The sequence below is a fragment of the Cricetulus griseus genome, chromosome 2 (genome assembly GCF_003668045.3).
Source record: "Cricetulus griseus strain 17A/GY chromosome 2, alternate assembly CriGri-PICRH-1.0, whole genome shotgun sequence".
Taxonomy (NCBI): domain Eukaryota; kingdom Metazoa; phylum Chordata; class Mammalia; order Rodentia; family Cricetidae; genus Cricetulus; species Cricetulus griseus.
Window position 1 is genome coordinate 386,201,235 of NC_048595.1, and position 26,320 is coordinate 386,227,554.

A 26,320-nucleotide genomic window follows, 5' to 3' on the forward strand; every position below is an offset into this window, starting at 1 on the left:
GCCTCTAAGAATGCTTCTCAAGGAAAACCTGTGTTCCAGAGGCTTTGTACCTTTAGGGTCTCCTGGATACCATGCCCTCACCACCCCTCCCTCACAGTTCCTGGCAACTGAATGCACTCCCGGCTTCTGTGAATGGAGAATCTTTCAGCGATGTGTCCATGGACACATGCAGATCACCAGGGCAGGGCAAATTTCAGACCTGGGATACCTGAGTTCAAATCCTAGCTCAAGCTATTTCTGGTAAGGTGACATTGGCCTTGAACAGGTCCATGAGATTTCCCCAGGCCTCATTGGTAGCACAGGAGAATAGGCACTGATCTCAGAGTTACCACAAGGACTAGATGAATTAGCACACCTGCAAATCTCAGCTGATGTTATTACATTACCAGATACAAACTACATACTTGCCCCTGCCCTTCTGGTGAGCCATCACACACTCAGCATAGAGTTAGGGTTCCTGGGCTACCCTTGAGGAGGCCCCTGTGGCCTGGGTGTCAGGGCAGTAGCAGCAGACTGGGTGGGGCGTGCAGCTTGGTTGACAGCAGATCTGCAAGGCAGGGTCCTCAGCCTTGGCTATCTGGCTGGGGCTGAAGGTCACAGTTGCATCATACTGGGCCTTGAGCAGCCTAAGGTGCTTCAGAGCCTGTAGAGCTTCTGGGGAGATCTCATCCATAGTTTCCAAAAGATTGTAGTTTTCACCAGGGTCCTCAGACAAGTCATAGAGTAATGGGGGCTCATGAGAAGTAAGAGGGTTGGCAGCATGACAGGCAGAATCTGAAGTGGTGTCACTGTGGGCAGAGCCTGGGGAGGGGGGTCAGCTTTTTGTACAAGAAGGGGCAAAGGATAGAGCAGCTGGGGGTCAGCAGGTTGGGGAAAGGAAGCCAGGGAGAGAGTTACCTTGGGTAAAGAAATGAGCTTTGTATTTCCCATCCCGCACAGCAAAGACCCCATGGACCTCGTCTGGATAGGGCGGGTAGAAGAAGACAGACTTCCGTGGGCTCTGAGGACAAAATCAGGGTCACAGGGTAAGAGAGATCCCTAAGAGCTCTTGTGTTGGGTCCTGGTTGTGGACCCCCTTTTGGTCCACCCAGGAACTTGGAAGCCACTCATTAAAGGAGACATGAGGCATGAACAGCCACTGCCCACATTCATACTTGAAGGAGAACAGGAAGACCAGCATGGGACAATGGAGTTGGGGGTCAAGGGATTATTGGCCCTACCTTGCCTGTGCCTAGCAGCAAGGGGCTGATGTCAACACCATCCAGAGTGACATTGGGCAGTGGAGCCCCTGTCAGGGCTGCCAGGGTGGGCAACAGGTCCAGAGAGCTGGCCAACTCATGGGTTACACCTGTGGACAGACAGCTCTTTGGTCACTCAGTTCACCACCAAGGCTGGGGAGATGGGGCCAAGGGTCTACAAAAAGAGGGCCAGAGGACTGACCAGGAGTAATGTGGCCTGGCCAGAAGGCCAAGGCAGGTTCTCGGACACCACCTTCAAAAGTTGTTCCTTTTCCACATCTCAAGAGGCCAGAGCAGCCACCATTGGACATACGCATCAACTCAGGACTAGGACACACAAGGAAGTCATCAGTAATGAGGGGCCAAGGGCCCTGACCCACCATTGGTGACCACAAGCTCCATATTTTTAAAGTTATAAATCTTGCCAAGAATGACCACTATATGCCTGTTTCCTCCCTTGCCTACCGAGACCAGCAACTCTGTGTACCTGTGATCCCCAGTCTATGACCCCATGGATTACTATAACAAGGCTCTCTTAAGAGCCTTTTATACCACAGTCTTCAACAAATAGCTAGGGCAGATGGACCCTAGAGTCCTTGCTTAGTGTCAAGCAATGAGTATCCTTTGTTCTGGCTCGTACCCATTATCTGCAGTGAAGATGACCAGTGTCTCTCCGAGCAGACCTAGGTCACCCACAGCTGTCATCAAGGCCCCTATAGCTGCATCCAGCTCCATCAAGGAGTCCCCAAATGGTCCACGGTCTGATTGCTGTGAGAAGCTTTCTCCACTGAACTGAGGGTAGTGGGTGTGCTGGGGACAGAGAGTGGAGTCAGCATTGAGTACAGGTCTTGGGCAGCCAGGAGGGTGGGGCCAGGGTCACTCACGTGGGAAGCGTAGTATAGGAAGAATGGTCGGCTCTGGCGCTGGGCATCAGCCATGAGGTCTCGAGAGAAAGACACATAACGGGCCTCTAGTCCAGGTAGCCAAGGGGGCTGGGCCTCCACAGACAGGTTGGCCAGCAATGGGATGGGAACATAGCCTTGGTCACAGCTACCACTGCAGGGGATGTCTGGTGGGAAGCAGGTTAGATTCTGACAGGGACCCTGGGGAGACAGTTCCAGTGAGAGAAGTCTGGCTGTGGGTTAGGAGACGTTAATAAGAAGGCTTGGGTGTGGGGGGAGGGCAGCGGAAAGCCCAGGTGGTTTGTACCTGGTCATGGGAGTATGGGATGCCTAGGAATCGATGGAAGCCCTGATGCGGGGGCAGGAAGGCCCCCTCTGGCCCCACTCCAAGATGCCACTTGCCAGCCATCCCTGTAAGATAGCCTCGAGCAGCCAGGACCTCAGCCAGAGTCACCTCCTCCAGGGGCAGGCCCCCTTGGGAGCTGGGCCCCAGAACTCCAGGGTACATGCCTGATCGAACTGGGAGCCGGCCAGTCAGGAGGGCAGCCCTGTAGTACAAGCCACATAATCCATAATCTGTGAGTCCCACAGAGATGAACACAGGAACACAGAGAGGGCAGGGAGAATTGTGGCCTTACCCACAGAGAGACAGAAATGGGATGGGCAGGGGGAGGGGAGGGGTAAAAGACCCTCACTCACCGAGATGGTGTGCACAGAGACACAGGCACATAGAAATCTGTGAACCGCAGTCCCCCGTTAGCCAACTGATCCAGGTTGGGGGTGCTGGAACTGGGGTGCCCATAGGCGCCCAGGTCCCCATAGCCCAGGTCATCAGCAAAGATCAGCAGAATGTTAGGTGGGGTGGCAGTGCTCAGGCCTGCAGCCAATGCCAAAAAGAGGGCCTCCAAGGCCCCCATGGCAAAGATACAGATGGGTCTATGTCTTCAGACCCTTGGTAGGGAAGGCAGAGAGATTCCAGGCCAGGCTCCCGCCTGAGATCCCTGGGGACCCCGCCCTCCTCCCCTGAGCCCCGAGACCCAAACACTCCTTCTGTCAGAAGGCCCACTTTCTGAAGCTCCCGCGAATCTGTCAGAACTCGGGAGGTGGTGGCCTGGGGTGTAACTCCACAGAGTTCCCAAAGGACCAGGGCTTCTTTAGATTCACGCGCGAGGATCTGACCCTGTTCACCCAGTGGTCCCAGCACAGGCTTGGGATCAGGAGCAGACGTCACTTCTCATTGACCCGGGGGTGCTCCGACGCCATGGGACGAGGGCGGTTCAGAACTGAGGAGGAACTGGTCATAGACAGCGTCGCTCTCAGGCCGTCTGGGATACGCCCGTGGTCACGAGACACTTGGCTGCTCGAGAAGGGCGGGCGCTGGGACAGGGCGGTACGGAGTCGGGGCGGAGTGGAGCTGCGATGGGGCGGGGCGGGCGGGGCGAGGAGGGGCGGGGCGGAGCTAGGCAGCTGAGCAAGGTGGGTTTGTGTGCCGATGGGCCTTTCCGGGGTGGAGCTTGTGCCGATCTGGGACCAGGAAGGGATTGGGTGAGGCTGGGGATTGCTCGCGCGCAGCGGACCCTTCTCTGCGCCGGTTGGCGTGTCCCGTGCTAGGCTTGGTTACCTTGCGCTCTTTGATCTTGCGCGATGTGCTCAGCTTCGGGACTGCCTAGCCGGGCACTACAATTATCTGGCTCTCGTGCTGTCTCGCGTTTACCGCGTGTCTGGAGTTCCTCAGGCCCAGGATGGTTTGTTTGTCCCATTTCCTCTGATGAGACATTTACCCTTGTTGAAAAGACCCCTGCATCCCCTTCTGAATGAGCAAAGCGAAGAAAAAACCATGCGGTCGGATTGGAACGAATCAGGAAGACAAATCGGATAGGCTTTAGCTCACAATCACCTTTGGTGCATTTTTTTTTTTTTTGAAACACAAACTGTCAAATTCTTTAAAAAAATTTTTTTTTCTTCTACATGTGTATCTGGTGTTTAAGGTTGAGTGTGTGTGTATGTATACCTGTGGTGTTAGAGGTGGGGTGTGTATCTCTGGGGTTTGAGTTAGCACTGTGTGTCCATGGTGTTTGAGGGAGTGTGTGTGTGTGTGTGTGTGTGTGTGTGTGTTTCTGTCTGGTGTTTGAGGTGGAAGGGATGTAGGGTCCATGTGTGGAATGATACAGGGTACATTAGTGTTGAGGAACTCATGTATAGACAACATGACTTGTTTCCAACTCTTTGTTTATGCAGTCTTAAACTTAACTATTTTTGGTCACCAGTTTTAACTGTCTAGGGAGATTAACAGATATGCCCCTCAGGGAGTGGAAGGGTGGGCCCTTAGTGTACCTTCACATCTAAAGGTCCCTGAGCTAACTGGGCCTCCCAGATCACTCCCCCGCTCTGCCCCCACAAGTTCCTGACCTGAGTCACTTTTCCAGGGCAAGTTTCTTCCAGGGTATTTCCCCGCAGGTAGCTATTCCTAGGGCAGTAACTTGTCCAGATTCTTGGCCTTTGATATCTCCATAAACTAGAGTGCTCCTCTAAGACCTGAGTACCCAGGAGGGGAAGACTTTTCCAGGCTACTAACCCAGAGCCAAGGGAAGATAAGCAGGGTTCTGGAAGGGCCTCCCCACTACAGTAGGGATCAGAACTCAGATTTACGTGGGGAGATATGACCCTGTTCACCTAGAGGTCCAACACCGACTTGCGGTTGGGTCAGGAGCAGACATCACATGATACTGGGTTGAGGGAGCTCTTTGGCAGCCAGAAGGAGAGTGATTCAGAACTGTAAACTGGTCACAGACTTCCACTGAAGCCTGGCTGCCTGGACATCTGGAATTTTCCTGATGAGATCTGCTAGATGACAGGCACCACAGGAACAAAGTTTGAATGGCTGAGACCCCAGAGATGGCACAGAAAAGGAACCTGGTCTAAGGCTATTGTAGACCTCATGTGAAGCGTGAATGTGGGTGTGTGTGGGGATCTTCAGTTATCGATTTTCTCAGTGTCACATTCCAGCACAGTTTCTGGGCCTGTGCACAGGGTGGGGGTTGCTGGTAGTCCTTCTATTTAGAGTCAGGACAGAAAGCTCTTCCGTGGCCCAGAAATCTTTGAAACTGTAAATTGGAGCTCTCACAGCTGGTGGGCACTGTGAATTGTAATTTGAAAGGAATCAACCCAAAGCACTTTCTTCTCTTTGAGTTGCAAACTGGGAACTACCCCAGGATCTGTCCATTATTTTCTGGAGAGCCTGTGTGGGGTTGTGATGTTATGCAGATTATGGTACTTCCCCCCTAGGTTCTTGAGGACCCTCAGGTGTGTATACTCAGGAAGGCTGCTTGGGCTCGGCTCTGACCTGAAACCTTGGGAAACTTGGAAAGAGGTATAGGTCTGCCAGCTCTGTTCAAAGCTGAGCTCGGAAGGCCAACATGACTTTAGAGATGTGAACTCTCTCTCTCTCTCTCTCTCTTTTTTTTCCAACAACAGAGCCCCAATTGGAAGTAGCCTGCTAGGGTTCAGGAAGTAGCTTCAGATGATGCCTGGGGCATAGCTAATTTTGGACAAACGCCCACAGCTGAGAAAGGAGCCTTGCCATGAGTGGCAGGTCTCTCAGTTCTGTACCTTGGAAAGGGATGGGAGAAGCTTCTGCAATGGGGGTAAGATGGGGTAAGTGAGTTGAAACATTGGCCTGAGTACAGCTCTGTAGCTATTCTTGCACCAGCTGATGGGACCTAGGTCTCATCAGGTCTACACCTTCCCTCCCCCATTGCTGCTCCATAATGTGGTCGTAGTTGTTGTCATTGCTATAGTGTGAGTGTTGGGGTGCCTGGTGCTGAGCAGGACCAGAAAAGGGTAGTTCTCCCAGAAGAGGAAACATCCTAGCTGACACCTGAGACCTAATGGAGATTGGCTGACAACATAGGGCTTTGGGTATTGCTGAAGGCAAGTTTTCAGTTGAGTTATGATCATGAGGTAGGTTTTGTTATAATATCAAATGTGAGGAAAAACCCTGAGAGAACCTTCAAACATACTGAGGGGAAGAACAAGAATTGCTGTCAGGAGACAAAAATGACCTCTGGTAATCACATGACCTGTGAATGACAGCCTGCTGGGCAGGTAACTAGTTTCCCAAAACAATCCTGGGTGCTGAAGAGATGGCTCAGCAGTTAAGAGTACCTACTGCTCTTCTAGAGGACTCAGGTTCAATTTCCAACACCCACATGGCAGCTCACAACTGTCTATAACTCCAATTCCAGGGGACCTGACACTCTCATACAGACATTCAGGCAAAACACCAATGCACATGAAATAAAATAAATACTTTTTTTTTTTTTTTGAGACAAGGTTTCTCTGTGTAGCTTTGGAGCCTATCCTGGCACTCTCTATCCTACCACCAGGCTGGCCTTGAACTCAGAGATCCACTCGCCTCCTGAGTGCTGGGATTAAAGGCATGCACCCCTAATGCCCCGCTATTTAAAAAAAACAAATTTAAAACAAACAAACAACAACAACAAAATACAAGTCCTACTATCATTGTGGTTTATGAGTGCTGGGATTAAAGGCATGCACCCCTAATGCCCAGCTATTTAAAAAAACAAATTTAAAACAAACAAACAAACAACAACAAAAAACAAGTCCTACTATCATTGTGGTTTATAACATTATAGAAAAATAAAAAAAAGTCATAAGCATTTTATTAGGAATGCTGGTTCTGCCACAGTAAGATTCTTTCCCAGTGCTTTCAAAGCTCACAAGAAGGATGCCCTCAAGTAAAGCCAGGCCCCGGAATGACAGCAGATAATAGACATTAGACCTGGTAGTAATAGCTGCCAGGAGCCTACATGCAGAGTCAGTGTGGTTTTGATGAGGGTGAGTTCAGATGCAGCTACCAGTGCATCCTGTACAAGTTCCAGGGTCTGGGAAGTGCAAAGGCTGTGAGATGAAACAGGAGTAGGTCAACAACCAGGACTTTCTGAATAGGGCAGGAGCCCATTTTTACAAGTCTTCCTCAACAAAGTCTGAAAGAACAGATACTGGAAGAAGTTGTTCCCAAATCAGATGGACAACTTCAGTGATCAGAGATTTTGGAACACAAGGGTGGCTGGAATGACTAGAAGGACTATTTCTACTTGGGTAATTAAGAGCAGGGTTTAAGAATCCTGTGAGAATGATAGTGAAATACTAGAAGCTCCTTGGTTTAGTGGAGAAAAAGACACCCACATTGAAGGAATGTGTACTGTGAATCTTCAGCTTAGCTGTCTCCTTTTGGAGGGGGGAGCTGGAGGATATCCTTTAAGACATTAAGAGGTATATTGTGGATGTATGTTGAGGGGAAAATAACTCACTGGGGGAATGTCCTTGCTGTGTAAGCATGAGGACCTGAGCTCAGGTCCCTAGCACCCACATAAAATCTGGGAGGACAGCTCCTGTAGCACCAGTGCTAGGGGAGAAATAGGGACAGTGGGTCCTGGGGGCTTGCTGCCAGCCAGTCTAGGTAAGACAGTAAGTTTAATGAAAGATTTTGTCTCAAAAAATAAGGAGGAAAAGCCAGACAGTGGTGGCACATGCCTTTAATCCCTCCCAGGAGGCAGAGGCAGATGGATCTCTGTGAGTTCAAGGCTAGCCTGGTCTACAAAAGTGAGCTCTAGGACAGCCAGACCTAAACAGTGAAACCCTGTCTTGGGGGGTGGGAGGCAGAAGGAGGAAAAGCCAGGCAGTGATGGCACATGCCTTTAATCCCAGCTCTCAGGAGGCAGATGCAGATAGATCTCTGAGTCTGAGGCCAGCCTGGTCTACAGAGCAAGTCCCAGAACAGTCAGGACTACACAGAGAAACCCCATCTCAAACAAACAAACAAACAAACAAACAAAACAACAACAAAGAAAGCAATAGAGGAAGACAACTGGCATTAATCTCTGTCTTCTACATGTTCGTACACACATTACATATACACATACATACACATACACACATACACACACACACACACACACACACACACACACCATGTACGCAGGCACACATATGCATAGTAACATCCTTGGAAAGCTCTGGAGAAGCTGATTGTCAGGCAGGAATGAAGTAGAAATGCAGCCAAGAAACAGAGTGAAGAGATACTAGTCGGCCAGAGGCCATGTGATTAGCCAGGCTGCTGAGGTCACCTTGCTCAACAAGCAACTCCTCTGTATAGCCCCAGACACCTTTGACTCACTGGCCATAAAGTCACTCTAGCCTAGAACAAAACAGAAGACAGCACTGGGGAATGTGGAAAAGATCTGGGTTTTAGGAACATGTCCTGAACTTGGTTGTAACACAATGGAGCAATTCCTGGATATGAGTCATTCCTGGATCCGGAGCCCTATATTGAGTGCCAAGCCTGATGGAGACATTCAAGGCCAAACCCTCCCCCCAAGGGAAGTACAATCTTTAGGCAGAAAAGGCACGTCTTATAGGAAGAGATTCCATGGACTCAGGCTTTGGCTAGGAGTTTGGTAGCCCTTAACACTGATGCCCTTGCGTTCTCTGATCAGATGGCGATTTTGGAGGCCAGGTGATGCATTGTATTTTGTTTCTTGAGACTCTCTTGCTATGTCGATACCCATGGTAGCTTCAGACTTATGAACTCAAATGGCCCTCCCACTTTACCTTCTCTAGTATTATTGTTGAGACTATCAGCTTGTATCACCATGCCAGGCTGAGACATTCCTTTTGGATCACAGTCCATCACCATGGACATGGTGGATATATGAATAGCCCCTGTTAATTTCCTGGTTCTCAATCTTCTGACTCAGACGAAGAGTCTCAAGCTCTCTTTTTGTGTGTGTTATTTTGTAATGTTGGAGATTAAGCCCAGAACCTTATAAATGCTAAGTAAACATTACCCTAGAGTGATGCTCAGCTTTTACACCAAGTTTTTACACCGTTCATATCCCCTCACATCCCCAGAGCTTCTCAATGACTTTGTCTTACTGGCTATAAAAGTTCTTTGTGTTTTCCTCCAGTATCAAGTGAGCAAACACCAAATTTGACACACAAAAATCTCCAAACCTCAGTAGCTTACAATTGGTATTTACTTACTGCTCACATTAAGTCTACATCACAACATAGGTAAGGGCTATAGATACTTCTTACTGAGTTGCAAGTCAGCCTGGCTTACAAAGAGACTTCCAGGTCATCTGGGGCTACTTAGTGAGATCTTGCAAGCCCCACCCCCATTTATTATTATTTTTTGAGACAGGGTTTCTCTGTGTAACATCCCCAGCAGTCCTGGAACTCACAGAGATCCGCTTGCCTCTGCCTCCTGAGTTCTGGGATTAAAGGTGAGTGCCATGGCCGCCTGGTGCCCACCACCAATTAAAAAACTGCAATTAAAACATGATCATGGGGGCTGAAGAGATGGCTCAGAGGTTAAGAGCACTGGCTGCTCTTCCAGAGGTCCTGAGTTCCGTTCCCAGCAACCACATGGTGGCTCACAACCATCTGTTATGAGATCTGGTGCCCTCTTCTGGTGTGCAGATATACATGGAAGCAGAATGTTGTATACATAATAAATAAATAAAATCTTACAAAACAATAAACAAAACAAAAACATGATCATAATGGTGCCTGCCTATAATCCCAGCATTAGGGAGACTGAGGCGGGAGGAACACAAGTTTGAGGCCAGCCTGGGCTACATAGGGAACTCCAGGATAACTTTAGCTACAGGAGAGAGACCAGCTCGACAAAGAAACAAATAGACAAAAAACAGATAGACAAAACTAACCAAAGAAAACAACGTATCCTAGGCTGGACTTAAATTTCTGATCCTCTTACATCAGCCTTTCAAGTACTGAGGTTACAGGCAGGCAGGCTCTACCACATTTGGCAACTGTTTCATTCTTTTGTTTAGTTTTGTTTTTTCAAGAGAGGGTTTCTCTGTGTAGCTTTGGAGCCTGTCCTGGAACTCTCACTGCAGACCCGGCTGGCCTCGAACTCACAGGTATCTGCTTGCCTCTGCCTCTCCAGTGCTGGGATTAAAGGCGTGCACTGCCGCTGCCACCACCAGGCTGTTCTATTTTTTAAGTGAACAGAAACTATAATTCTGAGTTTGTGTTTATTTTCAATCCCTCTTAATTTTCTTGTGTGTATGTGTGCAAGCAGAGCTCAAAGGACAATTTATAAGAGTCAGTTCTCAAGAACCTTTAGTCTCTAAGACTGAACTCAAGTCATTCAGGTTGTCAGGCTTGGTACCAAGTGTCTTTACCCACTGAACTTTCTCACTGGTCCTTTCGTTTTTCCGAGACAGGCAGGCTCTTGTACAGCCAGGCTACTCTTGAACTTACTATGTAGCTGACCTCCTGCCCTTCCTGCCTGCCCCTCCCTAGGGCTAGGTTTACAGTCTTGTGCTACCACATCTGGCTCGAGAACCTTCTCTCAACCATCATTATTGTCTCTGGGAATACTTTTCTTGAGTGTTTTGTTTGCTTTGTTTTGAGATAGTGTCTCTCTTTGTAGTCCTAGCTGTCCTAGAACTCACTCTGTAAAACAGGCTGGCCTCCAACTCACAAAGATCTACCTGCCTCTGGCTCCCTGATGCTGGGATTAAAGACGTGTGAGACATGCCCAGTAAAACTGACAAATGAAAATGATGGTAAAACTGACAAATGAAAATTTTATATTTGTTTTGTTCAACACATTATTTGGAAATTCATAATAACACTACCAAATCAAATCAGTCTCTCCCTTTCTCTGGCTCATATATGTTTATTGTCTAAAATATTTTTCTTTTCCAGTGAGAAAATTGATCTCAGCTTTTGTCCGTCATCAATCCTGAGGATTGAATCTGGGGTCTTACAACTTCCTTACAAATAATCTCAACAATGCTCTTTTCTTTCTTTAAAAAAAATTAGGAAGACATTTTATTTCTAATCTCATCAAAGACTATTACAAACACAGAGGAAATATCATCCCAAAGTACCCCAAATTAAACCAGACACATCATCCAAGTAAAAAACACCCATGAAGCTGGGCATGTCTCACACGTCTTTAATCCCAGCATCAGGGAGCCAGAGGCAGGTAGATCTTTGTGAGTTGGAGGCCAGCCTGTTTTACAGAGTGAGTTCTAGGACAGCTAGGACTACAAAGAGAGACACTATCTCAAAACAAAGCAAACAAAACAAACAAGAGGTTTCTTACTTTATAATAGTTTGACTTTTTTTTTTTTTTTGAGACAGGGTTTCTCTGTGTAACAGCCCTATCTGTCCTGGAACTAGTTCTATAGACCAGGCTGACCTCACAGGGATCCACCTGCCTCTGCCTATTGAGTTCTGGGATCAAAGTCATGCAGCACCACTGCTTGGCTTTTTTTTTTTTTTAACCACTTTCACTGTGTATAGGTCAGATTTAGACTTTTAAAATTTTAGGTTTCCTTTTAAAATTATTTTTAAATTTATTCTTCCCTTGTACAATAATCCAGACTTCTACCTCCCCTCCTCTCAGACCGCCCCCACCTCCCCTCTTCTCCAGATTCACTGCTCCTCCATTTCCCTTCAGAAAAGAGCAGGCCTCCCAGGGGTATCAACGGAACACGGCATAACAAGATGCAACAAGACTAGACATAAATCCCATCAAGTCTGGATGAGACAACCCAGTAGAAGGAAGAAGGCCCCACTATCAGGGAAAAGAGTCAGAGACACCCCCACTCCCATTGTTAGGAGTCCAACAAAAACCTCCAGATAATGTCCTAAAAATACTTATTATTTAGCCAACACAATTTAAAAATTAATGAAGTGATTGGATTGGATTTATACTATCTTGTTTCATAAGTTACTATAAGATTTTAGAAATTAAACATGGCAGTGTTGAAGAAAGTATATAAATATAGATCAATGGAATAATAGAATCCATAAATAGAGCATACATATGTGGCCAGCTGATTTTCAACAAAAGTGCAAAGGCAATTCAAGGTAAAAGGAAAGGCTTTCAAAAAACTGGTGCTGAGATGTACCTAGAATAGGAAAAACATAGTCAGAAAGTAGAACAGTAGTTACAAGGGCCTTCAGTGAAAAGGGAACAGGAGAGGGTTGATTAATGGTAACATAAAAATTTCCATTTTAACCACGAATCAGTTATGCAGTTGTGTAGTGTTAAGCATGTGCATATGTATGTAACTACCAACACTGTCCACTTCTAGACGTTTCTCATCATGCAGTATGAAAATTTTCTGCTATGCAAATTTTAATGTATTTTTTTTTCAGTCAAGGTCTTGTTATGTATCTCAGGGTGGTCTTAAACTAGTCCTGCCTCGGTCTCCCAAGTGCCAGAGGACAGGTGTGCCACTACATTTGGTATGAAAGTACTTTTAACTGGAGTTAAAGTACTCCAGTAGATGGCTCAATGAGCATCCTGGTTAGTTTTTATTGTAAACTAGACACGACCCAGAGTCACAGGGAAAGAGGGGACCTCAACTGATGAATTGCCCAGATCAGATTTGCCTGTGCCATAGCTGGGAGAGACTGACTTCACTGATGATTGATGTGGGAGGGTGCAGTACACTATGGGCGACACCATCCCTAGGCAGGTGACCCTGGACTGTAGAAGAAAGCTAGTTGAGCCTGAGCCAGTGAGGAACCAGGAAGTGTTGTTCAGTCCTTGAGCTAAGTTCCTTCAGAGATTGATGGAGTCCTGGAAGTGTAAGCTAAATAAACCTTTCCCTTCTCCCAGTTGCTTTTGGTCATGGTGTCTATCACCACAATAGACAGAAAACTAGAACAATGGGCAAAAATGCTTGCTGCTAAGCTTGAAACCCTCCCTGAGTTTGATCTCGGGGATACAAACAGTGAAAGAGAACTGACTCCTGCAAGTTCTTTTCTGAGGTCTACACTCAGTCATGGCATGTGCATGTCTCCACCCCTTAAATACATGTAATAAATAATAGTTTTTAAAGACTTTTAAAATGAGTTCTGGGGTTGTAGTTTAGTGGTAGAGTTCTTGCCTAATGTGTATGAGTCCTGGGATCGATTCCCAGGACACACACACACACACACACACACACACACACACACACACACACAGAGAGAGAGAGAGAGAGAGAGAGAGAGAGAGAGAGAGAGAGAGAGAGAGAGAGAGAGAGAGAGAGAGAAAGAGAGAGAGAGACAGAGACAGAGACAGAGACATAGAAAGAAAGAGAGAGATTGAGATTTAACTTTTTTCTGTGGTGCTAGGATTGAACCCAGGTCTTACACATACTAGGCAAACATTCTACTACTGAAATATACCTCCAAACTCTAAAAAATATTTCTGAGCAAACTGACACCCCTGAGGCAAAACATAAGCATCCAATTTCTTGTCAACAAAACTAGAAATGAAATTACTCAGGGACCTAAAAAATTAAAACTGTTGGACTGCCTTTGATTCCAGCACTTGGGAGGCAGAGGCAGGCAGATTTCTGTTCTCTGTGAATTCAATGACAGCCTAGTCTACATAGTGAGTTCCAGGACAACCAGGGTTATGCAGAGAGAGCCTGTCTCAATAACTAACCCTCTAAGCAATCCTTCAATTAAGTGCTTTCTTTTATAAGTTGCCTTGGTCATGCTGTCTCTTCACAATGATAGAACAATAACTAAGACACTCAAATAGTCATATTCACAGATAAGCAAAATGTGCTTTCCCCCCTCTCTCTTCCCCTCCCGCTTTCTCTTTCTTTTTCCCTCCCCCTGTCTCTCCCAGTATATATTCTTTCCACCCTCAACTCCCTAGTCTTAGGTATATGTAGTCCAGGCTGACCCGGAATTCCTATTTGTGATCTTCCTGCTCCATCCCGTAGAGTGCTGGGTTCCAGGCTTGCACTGCTATGGATAGCTTCCACTGGCTTCTCTACAGCCTGTGTCTTTGAGGTGACTTCCTTAATCTTGTTTGTGAAATGAAGACAACAGTGATTTGCACAGTGATTCTGTAACCACTGAATGAGTTAATATATGTAATATACTCAGAATGGCATGCTAAGTGCCCAACATGATTGCTGTTACTCATTTCTTTTTTAACTCAAGCAGTTTTTCTAAAGCTTTGTCAAGATCTGGAGAAAAAGTCTCTCTCTCTGTGTGAAATAGTAACCATTGCCTCCCTTTACTAGTTTTGGAGTGGGAACTAGATTATCCTTTGTGTTCCTCAAGGTCACATAAAAGATGTCTTGGACTAGTGGGCCCTCCTCTGAAGGGACACATCTGGGTTCCTTAGGATTCTCACATAAATCCAAGCTGAGTATGAACTTATAACCCTGAACCATCAAACCTTCCCTGAATCTAGCTGTCACAGTAAGATACTGCAGAAATCCCAAAGGCAGAGTAGAGCAGCTTTTCACCCAAATGTCACATAATAAAACAAAAAATTTAAGATAGATACATTTGAAAAGACTAAGAATGAAAGAACCTTCAAAACTGAATTAAGCAAAAAACCAAAAAAATGTAAAAAAAAAAATGAAATTTAAGGAAGGTACCATGTGGAGCTTCTAAAAATAAAAATTACAGTTACTAGAATACAAACAGGATTGATAGCAAAATAATACAGTTAAAGAGAGAATTACTGTTACATGAGTCAGAATTGCAAAAACTATCCTGTAATACACAGGAAAGAAAAAAAATGCTTCAAAGTGGTCTGGGGATGTAGCTCAGGGACAGAGTGCTTGCTTAGCTTGCATAAGGCCCTGGGTTCAATCCACAGTACCTCAAAAAGAGGGGGAAAAAAAGACCTCAAAAATTTTGCTAGGCGTTGGTGGCACATACCATTAATCCCAGCGCTTGGGAGGCAGAGGCAGGCGGATCTCTATGAGTTCGAGACCAGCCTGGTCTACAAGAGCTAGTTTCAGGACAGCCTCCAAAGCCACAGAGAAACCTTGTTTCAAAAAACAAAGAAAAAAAATTTGAGGATCGCCATGCACAAAACTTAAGTCAAAATGGATCAAAGGCCTCAACATAAATTCAGCCACACTGAACCTATTAGAAGACAAAGTGGGAAATACCCCTGAGTTAATTGGTACAGGAGACGGCTTCCTGAACATTACACCAGTAGCACAGACACTGAGATCAATAATTAATAAATGGGACCTCCTGAAACTGAGAAGCTTCTGTAAGGCAAAGGACACAGCCAGCAAGACAAAACGGCAGCTCACAGACTGGGAAAAGATATTCACTAACCCCACATCTGACTGGCTGATCTCCAAAATATACAAAGAACTCAAGAAGCTATTCTCCAAAACACCAAACAATCCAATTAAAAAGTGGGGTACAGAACTAAATAGACAATTATCAATAGAGGAATCTAAAATGGCTGAAAGACACATAAGAAAGTGCTCAACATCCTTAGCTATCAGGGAAATGCAAATCAAAACAACTCTGAGATACCATCTTACTCCTGTCAGAATGGCTAAAATCAAAAACTCCAATGACAGTTGATGCTGGAGAGGGGAATGCTCCTCCACTGCTGGTGGGAGTGCCACCTTGTACAGCCACTTTGGAAATCAGTATGGCAACTCCTCAAGAAAATGGGAATGAGTCTACCACAAGATCTAGCAACTCCACTCTTAGGCATACACCCAAGAGAGGCACATTCATACAACAAGGACATCTGTTCAACCATGTTCACAGCATCATTATTTGTAATAGCCAGAAACTGGAAGCAGCCTAGATGCCCCTCAACTGAAGAATGGATAGAGAAAATGTGGTACATTTACACAATGGAGTACTACTCAACAGAAAAAGAAAAAACAAAAAACCAATGGAATCTTGAAATTTGCAAGAAAATGGATGGAACTAGAAGAAACCATTCTGAGGGAGGTAACCCAATCACAAAAAGACAAACATGATATGTACTCACTCATATATGGATTGTAGACACAGAGTAAAGGATTACCAGACTACAATCCACACTGCCAGAGAAGCTAGGAAACAAGGAGGACCCTAAGAGAGACATACATGGTCCCCTGGAGAAGGGGAAAGGGTCAAGGTCTCCTGAGCAAATTGGGAGCACGTGAAGAGGGGGGAGGGAGCTAGGAGAATGAGAACGGGAGAAGAGGAGGGGTGAGGAGGACATAAGGGATCAGAAAGGTTGAGTCGGGGGAGGAATAGAAGATAACAAGAATGGAGATACCATAATAGAGGGAGACATTTTAGGTTTACAGAGAAATCAGACACTAGGGAAATGTCTGGAGATTTACAAAGATGACACCAGCTAACAATCTAAGCAACAGAGGAGAGGCTACCTTAAATGCCTTCCCCTGATAATGAGATTGATGACTGACTTATAGGCCACCCAATAGCCCTCATCCAGCAGCTGGTGGAAGTAGAAGCAGACACCCACAGCTAATCACTGAACTGAACTGGAATCCAGATGCAGAGAAGTACGAGTGAAGAGCAAAGGGGTCCAGACCAGACCCACAGAAACAGCTGACCTGAACACCAGGGAGCTCTTGGTCTCCAGACTGATAGCTGGGATACCAGCATGGGACTGATCCAGACCCCAGGATCATGGGTTTCAGTGAGGAAACCTTGGAAATCTACAGGACCTCCTGTAGTGGTTCAGCACTTATCCCTAGCATAGGTGTGGACTTTGGGAGCCCATTCCACATAGAGGAATACTCTCTGAGCCAAGACACAAGGGGGTGGGCCTAGGCCCTATCCCAAAGGCTATGATAGACTCTGATGACCTCCTATGGAAGGCCTCACCCTCCCTGGGGAGCAAAAAGGATATGTGATAGGTAAGGTTTTAGTTGGGGGGGTGGTGGTAGGGGAGGAGGGGAGGGAGAAGAAACTGGGATTGTCATGTAAAACAATCCTGTTTCTAATTCAAAAAAATCTGCAGAAAAAATTTTTGAGGAAAATAACTATCAGTTTAGGATTGTTTATTGGCTCAGTTGTCATTCAAACAATAAGGGTGTACTGGCTGGCTGGTTTTGTGTGTCAACTTGACACAAGTTAGAATCATCAGAGAAGAAGGAGCCTCAGTTGAGGAAATGCCTCTATGAGATCCAGTTGTAAGGCATTTTCTAAACTAGTGATCAGTGAGGGAGGGCCCAATCCATGGTGGGTGGTACTATCACTGGGCTGGTGTTTCTGGGGTTTATAAGAAGGTGGGTTGAGCAAGCCAGGGGAAGTAAGCCAGTTAAGCAGTTCCCCTCCATGGCCTCTCGAATCATCTCCTGCCTCCAGGATCCTGCCCTGCTCCTGTCCTGACTTCCTTCAGTGATGAACAGCAATGTGGAAGTGTAAGCCAAATAAACCCTTTCCTCTCCAACTTGCTTTTTGGTCATTGTGTTTTGTCTCAGCAATAGAAACCCTGATTAAGACAAAAAGTAAGTGTGGTATACATCTGTAAACATGGTGGTATAGATCTGTAATCCAATTCACTGAGGCTGAGGCAGGAGGATTGCTAGTTTGAGGCCAGCTTGGGCTGTATGGTTAAGACTCTGTCTTAGTGTTCTGTTTCTGTGAAGAGACACCATGACCATGATAACATTTATAAAAGAAAGCATTGAATTGCTTACAGTTTCTGAGGTTTAGTCCATTTTTATGATGGCAGGAAGCATGATGGGGCAGGCAGATATACAGTTGGAGAAGCAGCTGAGAGTTCTACATCTGGATCTGAAAGCAGCAAGAGACAGACTCTGGCCTTGGAATGGGCTTTTTGAAACCTCAAAGCCCACCCCTCAGTGACACATTCCTTCAACAAGGCCACACCTCCTAATCCTTTCAAATAGTGCCACTTGGTGGTGACCAAACATTCAAATCTATGAGCCTGTAGGGACCATTCTCATTCAAATCATCATACCCTGTCTCAAAAAACTTAATGGGACTGGGCATTGGTAGCACACACCTTTAATACCAGCACTTGGGAGGTAGAGGCAGGCTGATTTCTGTGAGTTCGAGGCCAGCCTGGTCTACAAAGCAAGTGCCAGTATAGGCTTCAAAGCTACACAGAGAAACCCTGTCTTGAGCCCCCCTACCCCCCAAATTTTTTTTAAGTGATGTTTTTTCAAGAAGATAATTTAGGCCCCAGAGAAATGAAAGAATGAGCATCAAGAAAGAACAGTGATTAAAGAAACTTGTCAACATATGATGAAGACTAAAGAAGTACTCACTGAGCCAGGCGGTGGTGGTGCACACCTTTAGTAATCCCAGCACTTGGGAGGCAGAGGTAGGAGCATCTCTGTGAGTTTAAAGGCAGCCTGGTCTGCAAAGCTACACAGAAAAACCCTGTCTCGGAAAACAAAACAAAACAAAACAAAAAAACAAAATAAAGCAACAACAACAACAACAACAACAAAACAAAAAAAACCCTTAAAAGATTTTAAAACATTTTTTGTGTAGGAATGTTTTGCTTGCATTTTACATATGTCCACTGAATATATGCAGTGCTTACAGAGGCCAGAAGAGGGCATCCGAACCACTGGACCAGGAGTTACAGATCATTGGTGTTGGGAACTGAACTGGGTCCTTTCCAAGGGTTTTAAGTGCTCTTAATTGCTCAGTCATCTCTCTAGCCCCATCAACAACCCATGCCTGAGACAGGGTTTCTCTGTGTAGCCTTGGCTGTCCTGGAACTCACTCAGTAGATCAGCCTGGTTTTGAACTCAGTCAACCACCTGTGCACCACCATGCCTGACTTGCTTCAGTTTTTGAGATGTAATCTCATTATGTGGTCCAATTTGACCCAGAGCTAGTCATTTTTCCTCCTTCAGCTTCAGTATACAAGGAAAATCTTTACAAACTGCACAAATATCGGTATTGTCCAGACCATCTTTTCTTCTTCTTTAATTTTTTATTTTATTTATTTATTTATTTTTGGTTTTTTGAGACAGGGTTTCTCTGTGGCTTTGGAGGCTGTCCTGGAACTACTACTCTTGTAGACCAGGCTTGTTTCGAACTCACAGAGATCTGCCTGCCTCTGCCTCCCGAGTGCTGGGATTAAAGGTGTGCGCCAACACTGCCCTGCTCCAGACCATCTTTTCTGACCATAATGCAGGAAAAAATCTTTAGTAAAGAGTTAGTCTATGCTGGGGATTGATGGCTCACACCTTTATGGGAGGCAGAGGTAGACATATCTCAGTGAGTTCAAGGCCAGCCTGGTCTACAGAGCAAGTTCTGGGACAACCAGAGCTACCAAAACAAAATAACAAAAACTCAAACAAACCAAAAACCATAACAACAACAAAAAGTTATTCCACAAAAATATAGTAAACATTTGAAAACATAAATACACATTCCCCTAATTTCTGAGCCAAAATATATGACATCAAAAAATCAGAACAAAACAAAATAAAAGCATTACATATCAACACTTTAACTCAAATGATAATGGGAAATTAGCAGTGCTGAATGCTTGTGAGGAACGTAGAGAAAAGGGGAAGACTGGAGATGAATCAGAAGACTATCCAGCTCAGTGAATTTAGCAAGAATGAAAAGAAATGCAGAGAGAAACATAATAGTGTAAAATGAAAGAAAAGAGATGAACAAATCCCCAAAACTCAGATGCTGATGCGCTAATGGTGAGTTTGAGGCAGCCTGGGATAACAAGACTCTATCTCAAACAACATAAAGCAAAGACCAAAAAAGCTGAATCTAAAGAGATTCTGACACCTGGAAAAAAGAAAAATCAGACTCCAGATGAGATAGAATATGAATATACCTTTAGATATTATATAACCAGGAGCAATAAAAACTACGCACACACACACACACACACACACACACACACACACACACACACACACAGAGGATCAGGACAGCTTTGTAGTCAATCTAGCACACGAAGTTTCATCTGCTCCACAGCGAGGAGGTCTGAGCTGAAGCCTCGTGTAATCTTGTGGACGACAGGTTAATCTGTGGCTTACTTACATAGTAAATAAACTGAGCTGTGCTGTGTACCAGGGCTTGGGCACAGCAGAACCAGAGAGGCCAAGAAGGCCTGTCTCTACAGAAAGCCCACCTTCCGGCAGGGAAAGAGAGATGCTAAGCAACGAATAAAGGAATTACAGTGTGTCAAAAGACAATGGCAGCTCTACAAAAGAGAAACCAGATTAGCACAGAACAGAGTATTGGGTCAAGAAGCATGGGGTGAGGGGAGTCCACAAAGGGAGAGATGCAGACCATCCTGGGAGAGGAAGACACCTAGGAGATGCCCTCCTCTAGATGAATGCAGAACCTCTTGATACTATGGAAACCCAAGGAGAGCTTCAGTAAGAGACTGGTTAGACCGGGCAGAAGTATGCCGGTGTGAGACTTTCAGCAAGAGGTCCATGTACTTGGCAACCTAGGGTATGGGCCAGTGAACTGAGTGACAAGAGGGAGACGTGTGCAGGAGTGATGGATGGAAGGGAGGGATAACCCCTGAGGCGGAAGTGAGGCAGACTAGGACACAGAAGAGCTTACAGGCCAAGCGAGGCCAACCAGAGGGCCAGAAGGTGGGGTGGGAGCATGAACCACAGGCTAGAGTATACTTAGGTGGAAGGGTCATGTCTCCAGGGAATGTTTAAGCAGTGGATACTTGGAGCTGCACGGCAGTGGGCTGAGGACTAGAGTTACACGTTTGTTCCCAATACACGTGCCATGCACTATTCTGGATGCACTAGTCACAAATCTTCTTCCACCCCCAAATCTCTTGAAGCTGTGTAGCCAAAAGTGCGCTGGGAGGTGGGAAAGAAGTGTGGATGGTCAAAATAAGATCTTTCCAGAATCTTGGTCCTGGTAAAGGAAGAAGTAAGCAAAACACACCAGTATTTGAAGGTATTGCCAGGCAAAGTGTCATCTTGCCTGGGAGATGAGGTCTGCTGGGCATGAGGGAAGCCAGCAGCCAGGGATGCTCAAGAGACTATCAATCTGCAGGTAGCAAAATGTGAGACTTTCTCCCTGAATAGCTAGAGTCACCCAGCAAGGGAGTTGTCAGTGGAGGCCCAAGGGCTCCCATGAGGTCCAGTTTGGAACAGCAAGCCCAAAGGGGTGACACCCAGGGCTCTGGGTCCATTCAGGTCAAGACAGGTTTTACCGAGTGTCCAAAGCTGGCCTGTCGCCTGATTGAGGGCATAGTCACAAATCTTCCTCCACCCCCAAATCTCTTGATGCTGACTGAATCCATTTCAGTCTCATCACTGTGGATTCTGGCCATCATTTCCCACCAGCAGGCAGCTAGTTTAGGGGAAAGGGGGGCTGGAAATAAAGGTGGGTGGAGGTTTTGATGGGAGGGATTGGGTTTAGCCAGAGGGAGTTGGGGGCCTAGGTCAAGGCGGATAGGAAAGAGGCAAGGGAGGAAGATGGTGGAGACTCCCGGGGCAGGAAGCAGAGTTTCCTCTCTGGGCTGAGAGGAAACCCAGCCCTGAGCTTCCCAAGGTGCTTCCTGGAGATAAGAGAGTCTCTTTCCTGCTTCTGCCCCTCTTACATCCTGCCCTAGCCCCTAGGGTACCCTAAGTTGCACCACTCAGTCAGACCTTGGGAGGGGCTTGGAGGTCAGGCCCTACTGGGGCTTTACTTCCTCCAGCTTTGAGGGGTCCACCCAGGCTTGAAGGCAACAGGGAACAGAGGCACAGAAGCGCTGGAGATTTAGCTCAGCCGGGTAAGTGGCTCTTGTGAAGGGAGAGATTGTTCCTCAAGAGTAGTTATGTGGGAGTGATCCAGGTGGTCCATGGAGGGGTTTGGATTGGTCAGAAGGCCCTATATGGAGTTACAAAACACTTCTGGAAGGCGATGGGTCGGTGGAGTGCCAGTTGTTTTTTGGGGGAAGTCTAACCAATCACTGTTCTGTGTGGGGTGAGGGCATGTCTAAGGTGAACCGGGTGCTCAGGGGTGGGATCTGGTGAGGCTAGGCTCTATGATGTACAGGGCCAGGGCAGTCCAAGGTTATTCCTGGGATGTTCAGGAATAACCAGTTTTGTGGGCGATCCAGGGCTGCTCATGGAGAGGGTTGGGGAGGCTGGGGCTGAGGGGACGCTTTCTACCACTGGCAGAGTTCCCGGCCAGGCTGCTCCGCAAAAGCTGTCCAGTGTGTGCCGCCAGCGATGAGTGGTTCTCTGGGGCCGTTAGGGGGGTGGGGTGTAAGTCAAGGTAGGTGGAAGAGTGCAGTGGAAGGCAGGACTAGACCCTAGTGTTAGTAAGGCAATTCAACCATTCAGGGGCTGCACCTTTCTGGGCCTTGGGAGCGGGGTCCCCGCGCGTTGGGCACTTCCGAGGCAGCGCCGGGCTAAGGCTGGCACGCCACGCGGGCGGCGCCTGAGTTGGTTCACTCACAGCGCTCCCCTCCCCGCCCACTCGTCACCCCCCCGCGTTGCCACGACAACGTGTGAAACTAAAATTCAGTTCCCCGTCGCAGGTGGAGACTAGTGGCGCCCCCTCCCCTAAGCCCTTCCTCGTAGGTCGCGCCCCCATCCTACTGTCGCTAAGGTGACGGGGAGGGGGCGACCAGCTGCAGGGTTGGGCCAGCCAAGGTGGGGGAAGCCGCAGAGTCCGGACAGACTCCCCAAACTCGGTTGCGGTGGGGGGCCGAGAGAAACACTCTGGGTGCGGTTAGAAGGGCTGATTTGGGGGGCGCCTCTGTGACACAGCAGCTCCGCCCTGCACGAGTCTGGGGTCTGCGGCCCTCCGATTCCCACCCAGCACGGTGCCCCGGCTGATTCCACTACCTCCTTGGGGTCTGGAGTGGGGTCGGCAGCCTGGGGAGATCTCCACCCCGGACACCAATTTTCCTGTTTTTCTCTCCCTCTCGGCCAGCCTGTGGTCCTCTTGCCCCGACGCGTAAAGGTCCCTCACCCAGCTCCAGAACCCTCCGTCACCCTAGTACGGTGGTCTGCGACGCTCGCCTGCAGCGGAAGCGCGGCGTGCCATCCCCCCCGCTGTGTCAGCCACTCCCCCTCGACAACCACCCCCCCTCCTGCGCGGGCCCCCGGCCCCCGCCCTCTGCACCACACGCCCACGCCGCCCCGACCCCGCGGGGGACCCCAGTTTCCCGGCCCCGGGCTTCCCGTCCCCCCTCCGGCGCGGCCCCTCCCCGCCTCCGCTCCGCTCCGGGCTCGGGCCCCCTCCCCGCCGCCCCCGCCCCCGGGGAAGGCAGGCGCCGCTCGAAGCCGGGGCCGATGCAGCTAAACCGTGCCGCCGTCGCCGCCGCCGCTGCGCCTGCGGAGCCCCCGGAGCCGCTGTCCCCCGCGCTGGCCCCGGCCCCGGCCCCCAGGCCCCCTCCCGCGTAGCGCGGTCGGCGGGGCTCCGACGGGGGGTCAGGGGGGGCCAGGGCGCCGCGCGGAATCCCCGTGCGCTCCTCTCTCCGCCGGCAATAGTCCGGGCCCGGGCGCTAGCACCGGGATGGACGGCCCCGGGGCCAGCGCCGTGGTCGTGCGCGTCGGCATCCCGGACCTGCAACAAACGGTGAGCCCTCGCGACCTCGCCGTACCCCTGTGTAGCCCGCTAGCGGTGACCCCCGCCGGGCGCGCCCTGCGCCAGGACCCCCGGCCGCGGCCACTCGCCCCTCCCCCGCCGCCTCCGCGGGACCCTCCCCATCACTGGGGCGGGGCCCTGGAAGCCCAGCCCCGGGGCGGGGCCTCGGCCTCGGCGCTGTGGCGCGGGGTCCCAGCTCTTGCTCCCTAACTAGCCCTCCAAGCGGGGGCCGGGGCGCGGTGCCCTGCTCTCGCAGGTCCGGGCTCACGACTCGCTCCGCTGCAGAAGTGCCTGCGTCTGGACCCAACCGCGCCCGTGTGGGCCGCCAAGCAGCGTGTGCTCTGCGCCCTCAACCACAGCCTTCAGGACGCGCTCAACTACGGGCTATTCCAGCCGCCCTCTCGGGGTCGCGCCGGCAAGTTCCTGGATGAAGAGCGGCTCTTACAGGACTACCCGCCTAACCTGGACACGCCCCTGCCCTATCTGGAGGTGCTGGGCAGACCAGGGTGGGGGTGGAATGGAGCGCACTGGGTGTGATCTTTGAGCTCCGTGGCTGGAGCAATGAAGGGCAGGCCGGGAGGAGTTGGCAGCAGGAGCGGTGGGGGGCTGTGTGCAGCCTGAGCAGTGTGCTGAGAGCCCGAGGTGGGTACACTGAGTGCAGTGGGTAGGGTGAAGTGTGAGCTGCATGTGTGTGGTAAGTGATGTGTTGCAGCTTAAGCGTGGAGAACAGTGTGAGCAGTGTGTAGAGCGCTTGCAGCAAACAATGTGTACAGCACACAATGAGCACCTGCCGCACATGCACTCAGCATGTGTGGTGTGAGCAGTTTGACTACTGGAGGGAGGAGTGTGAGAAGGAGTGAGTGCCTTAAGGGTTATGTGGTGTTAATAGTGTTATCAGTGTGCACGTTTGTCTCTTTCCTCTCACCCCCAAGTCTCCTGAGGTTGGCCCAAAATATTAGCACCATTTATGATACATAACGGTGATTTGAGTTGCCATTCCAGGATGGAGATTGAGTCCTAATTGTAAGGTCTTGTGTGTGTGTGTGTGTGTGTGTGTGTGTGTGTGTGTGTGTGTGTACACCAAGGTCAAAGTTGTTATGATTCTCGTGGTAGAACCAGGAATTGGGTTATTTCTACTTGGAGAGGAAGTGTCTAGGAATAAAAGCTTAGTTTCAAATTTTGTGAGAACAGTGGAGTTTTCCAAGACCTGGTGGTGGGAATGAGACAGACAGACTGTAGGCCTGCCAGGTCTTCTCTGGACCACACGTCATTTCTCTGTAGTGGGGTAGTCAGTAGCTGTCAGTTGTTGCCTGTCCATTCTGTACGCGTGGTGTCTGGGACTTGTATGGCTGTGTTGCAGTGAAAGTGTGTGCAGGAGGGCCACCACCACTTGCTCACTGGACCTGTGTGGGTACCTTTTCTCCACCTTTTCTTTTATCTGAGCAGTTTCGATACAAGCGGAGAGTCTATGCCCAGAACCTCATAGATGACAAGCAGTTTGCAAAGCTACACACAAAGGTAAAGAGGCAACCATTGGAGGGGACTTCCCATAACCACTGCCCCTATTCTGCCTTGGGCCACCCTGCTTTCCCTGAAGTGGGTTTCAGGACCTGGTGCTGGGCTGGGCACAGGCTCCGTGCCTGGGACTGGTCCAGTAATAGGTTCCAGCTAAATCAGAGTTTTTTTCTGGTATAGGGGTGAGTGCCTTGTTTGAAGCTGGGGGGGGGGAGGGAAGCAAATTAGCATTCAATGTGTTGGCCATGAGGGCAAGAGGTCCAGTGAATTAGATCTCCCACTAATTCTCTCCTAGGAGGGATTTGCTACCTCATTTCACAGGTGAGGCAGAGGGGTTGGGTCACCTGCTGTGACTGTCCAGTGAAGCTGGCCCAGCTCTGCCTAGGTAGAACTAGGTTCTACCCTCTGTGGCCTGGGTACACCTGTATGGTGTCCTTTCTTTTGGAACCTGCTCCCAGGTGGGCCTGATTCCATTTGCTTTTTTTGTTTTTTTTGAAGGGGCCCTACACTTTTGTGGGTGTCCAGGGGGCAAGGTGGCTGTCATAGCCCTTTACCAAGTACCCCAGCTTTGTGGGCCAATGGGAATTTGCTTGTGGGAACTTCATTGATGGTCTCTGGAGCTTTGGAAAGGGCTTTGTGACCATACCTATGGTCCTAGATCCTTAGGCTGCTGTGGCAGACTTTTCCACTGTTCCAGGGTAGGTGACAATCAGTGGCCCTGGTTCTTGTCTCCTTTCATTGGCCCTTGTGTGACCCTGTCACTGTGAGTTCTCTAGATCTTTTCTCAGGGGCCCACAAGACATGAGTGACTTGATTTTCAGTGAGTCTTGTCTGTGTTTCAGATGAATCTGAATTTCTCACTGCATCCCTGTCCTCTTGCTTGCCTGGGGTCCAGCTGTCCCTATCCTCTTCCTCTGTTACCTTGAGGCTGTCTAAGGTCCATCCAAGATGATTAACATAGATTTTCCCACTGGTTTCATCAACCTGACCCCGTGATACTGGTCCACGAGGCACCCTCTTCTTTCTATGATACATGCTGTTTCTAGATACTTGGGTTGGGGACGCCTTGCCCTGTGTGTATGGCATCTATGCCACCAGACAAGGCTAGTGAGGCTTTGCTGGGTGGAAGGATCAAAAGGCAAAGGCATGTCATGGGTGCTTCAGGGGTCTACCATGGCCAGAGCAATGAGACTAGAGTTGTTAGTATTTGGCTCCTATCAGAATGGACTCAGTGCTCTTTCAGGCAGGGTCTGTGACTAAGGTGGCCTGGCTGTGATGAAAGTGGCCAGGCTC

General features: G+C 48.6%; 2 protein-coding genes across 3 annotated transcripts in view; one reads left to right on the forward strand and one right to left on the reverse strand.

Moving 5' to 3' along the window:
- Positions 1–346: 346 nt before the first annotated feature.
- Positions 347–3,496, reverse strand: Arsa (arylsulfatase A). 2 transcript variants are annotated; one of them, XM_027396294.2, is made up of 8 exons: positions 2,840–3,494; positions 2,448–2,688; positions 2,123–2,341; positions 1,879–2,048; positions 1,441–1,565; positions 1,221–1,348; positions 898–1,000; positions 347–801 (listed from the first exon to the last, which is right to left on the reverse strand). In XM_027396294.2, exons 1-8 carry the CDS (start codon positions 3,055–3,057, stop codon positions 449–451), a joined length of 1,557 nt encoding a protein of 518 aa, XP_027252095.1. In that variant the 5' UTR covers positions 3,058–3,494; the 3' UTR covers positions 347–448. The 2 variants fall into 2 exon arrangements, with proteins under 2 accessions (XP_027252095.1, XP_027252096.1); XM_027396295.2 differs by having other exon boundaries at positions 491–818; positions 2,840–3,496.
- A 19,721-nt stretch (positions 3,497–23,217) lies between these two features.
- LOC100755144 (SH3 and multiple ankyrin repeat domains protein 3) overlaps positions 23,218–26,320 on the forward strand; it is a 59,781-nt gene continuing 56,678 nt past the window's right edge. The window contains 4 exon segments of the mRNA XM_027396297.2: positions 23,218–23,303; positions 23,305–23,503; positions 23,798–24,001; positions 24,959–25,030. Of these exon segments, the coding sequence (XP_027252098.2) occupies positions 23,218–23,303; positions 23,305–23,503; positions 23,798–24,001; positions 24,959–25,030 (561 nt within the window).